The following is a 2,909-nucleotide window of genomic DNA, read 5'->3' on the forward strand; positions in this document are numbered from 1 at the left end:
TCCTTATTGGTGCCAGCAACAGACAGATATATATGTGAGTTGTTTGAAAATTATACCACCCAAGAATCACAAAGAAGTGCTGTTCAATTCAAAGTTTGTGGCGCTCTGTAACTATACTATACTATTCAATATTTATAAAGAAAAAATAAATAAACAATTTTAACATTGTAATACAATCATACAAAATTTTAAATATTGAGCAGAATGCTAAAAGCATATATTCAATTCCATTTTAATTTGTTCTCTTCTCTTTTGTTATCTTTTGTCTAATATGAGGTTGGGACCTTAATTGTAGGTGGCATTTAACGTGCATAAATATTAAATATGTGCATGTTTAGTCAATTTTGCAAAAGTGTATGCTGTAATTTTGACAAAAATTATGTTTTAAAACTTTAACAAAATCACAAAGTGACAAACAAAGTCAATGTTATAATTTCGTTCAAGGAAATGTTTAAGACCTTTAAATAATATATTTTTATGAAAATCATTGTATTTAATGCATTGGAAATTGAAATAAATAGTGGATAATTTCTTAAATTAGAATGTTTAAAAAGTGTCTGGAGGCACTCATTAGCAAGACCATTTCATCAAACTCAAGTCCTGCATTATGTAGCAAAATCATTGGGGTCAGTGGTCTCTAAGACTCTAAGATATTTTAATACCAAAGTTCTATAACCAAACTCATCACATGCTTCACTATAATCAAAAGCGCTGGCAAAAAGAGAAAAAGGGACTTCTATAATATCAGATAATTAACAAGGAGGTCATTATGGACAAACACAAATAACCAAAAAGTATATATATCCCTAATCTCATATGTGGCAAACATATGATACAGAAAAGGAAAAAAAACAAGGTAAACAAAACCCTCCACTAACTCTACATCATAAAAGGCAAAAGCACTAAGAAGACTAAAGAAAAAGTCAGATACATAGATAGGTACATCAAAACTGTCACAGATATTTACACACTATATACTGTACATGAAGTAACCTCTCCATTAGATATTTTGTGCATGCTTCAATCATTGCTCTTACCATAAGCAAGATGCATCATCTTCAGGAATTAAAGGACTCCTACAAAGTGGACATGTAATGTTCCAATAATCCAACCACTTCTCCAAACACACTTTATGAAAAACATGGCCACATGATATGCAATAGTTTATCTCTGATTCAGGTTCAAATTGAGTGAGACACACTGAGCAATCATGTTCAGGTTCTTTGCAGCTATTACACACACTATCAAACCTAAGTGTTGGTGTTCTGCTTCTGAACTCTTCAACGAAATCATCTGAAGGACTTAGATGGATTTCATATGACTCAGGTATGTTTTGAGGAATGTAGTCTTGGGAAGGAGAGGAAGATGGTGAAGCAATGATACCAACAATGTGCAGGATAGTCCTTATAATGCCTTTGAATATGGATATTGACATGGCAGTGTTTACTAGAATGATGCATAACACTCCTTCAGATTGTGCTGGAAGACTTGATAGGCCCATTTTGATGAACAAATTTGTGATACACTTTATGATGCAATGTGTATTTTGAAGCAGAATTTATCAATGGAAACTATTTTGATCTTGTTAATAGTTTACCTGCAAACACATCAAAAGGGTATGCTTTAATAAAATTGTAACAAAATAAATAAAGTATTGTGTAGACTAATCAATCAAAAAGATTGAATTGATTGAACTACTAGTGGTCAAAATCTCTACATAGGAGAGAGTAAAATAACAATTTGCAATATACCCTAAATTTGGATAAAGAGATAGGAACTTTAAAAATCTCATTGAAAATAAAAGGGAAAATTTAATTAATAACTAATAATCAGAATTAAAAAAATTCACCCCCAATAGCCTAAACTAGAGAACCAAATCCTTAAAATCTAAAAGAATAGGGAAAAAAACAAGAACTGAGAAATTCTAACAAAGGGGTTTTACGGAGACAAATCAAACAAGTAGCATATAATTTGATGTCAAAGTTTCCAGATTAAAGATTAAGCAAACAAGAATTAAATATAAGCATTGAGGTGGATTCTTCATCAACAAAACCTACCAAAAATTCTTATGATCAAGTTTACATGAGAAAATAAACAGATAAAAGAAACTAAATTAGGATCTAACATTTCATGGAAACATGTTGGATTACAAAGGAGAAAAATAGTAAAGAACCAGAATAATGAAGAAAAAAAATGCATTTTTAAGACTTACAGATAAAGGATTTGAGGATTTGTGATGTGGGTCAACAAGAACAATTTGTGAAGAGGTTGTTTTTGTTACAAGAAGTGAGTTTTTGATATTGTGTTTTTCTCTCCCTTTTCTCTTTTGCTTTATAGAGCCATATACCCCACTTAACACTACTAGGCTAGCTAGGGTTGATTGATTGATTATCTATTATTAGTGCAACCTTAGTTTCTTAACCATGGTTACTAGTTCCTTGTTTTCTGGACAAAAGTGGTTTAACCATAGTTAGTTCTTTTTTTTATATGGATGGATCATATGGCTATCCTCTTCTTTGTCTTCTTCATTTTGTTGTGTTTTACATAAAAATCTTTATTTGAATTTCAAAATAAAAATATATTTTGTATTCTCTTAGAAATCGTGGTTGGACCTAACACAATTCCATAAAATCGGTTTGTGAGGTGAGGATCCCCACTTATAAATACACTGTCAGACCTTCTTCTTGGCTTGGTTCGTTGACATAAATGGTGGATGACCCGATAACGAAAACCTAATAGCAGGTGGTCCAATGAATCTTGAATAGACTTTGATACCATCTTAAAAATCATTGTTGAGTCTAACACAACTCCACAAATCCGATTTGTGAGGTGAGGATCCCTACTTATGAACACATCATGAGACATTCTCCAATCTGATGTATCCGATATGAGACATATTCTTCTTTATA

General features: G+C 31.6%; 1 protein-coding gene across 1 annotated transcript; it reads right to left on the reverse strand.

Annotated features, from left to right (window-relative positions):
* Positions 1–717: 717 nt before the first annotated feature.
* Positions 718–2,366, reverse strand: LOC11443039 (probable E3 ubiquitin-protein ligase XERICO). The gene is made up of 2 exons (XM_003601464.4): positions 2,213–2,366; positions 718–1,597 (listed from the first exon to the last, which is right to left on the reverse strand). The coding sequence occupies exon 2, from the start codon at positions 1,499–1,501 to the stop codon at positions 1,034–1,036; it is 468 nt and encodes a 155-aa protein (XP_003601512.2). The 5' UTR covers positions 1,502–1,597; positions 2,213–2,366; the 3' UTR covers positions 718–1,033.
* Positions 2,367–2,909: the final 543 nt, after the last annotated feature.

This window comes from Medicago truncatula, chromosome 3 (genome assembly GCF_003473485.1).
Source record: "Medicago truncatula cultivar Jemalong A17 chromosome 3, MtrunA17r5.0-ANR, whole genome shotgun sequence".
In the NCBI taxonomy this organism is placed as follows: domain Eukaryota; kingdom Viridiplantae; phylum Streptophyta; class Magnoliopsida; order Fabales; family Fabaceae; genus Medicago; species Medicago truncatula.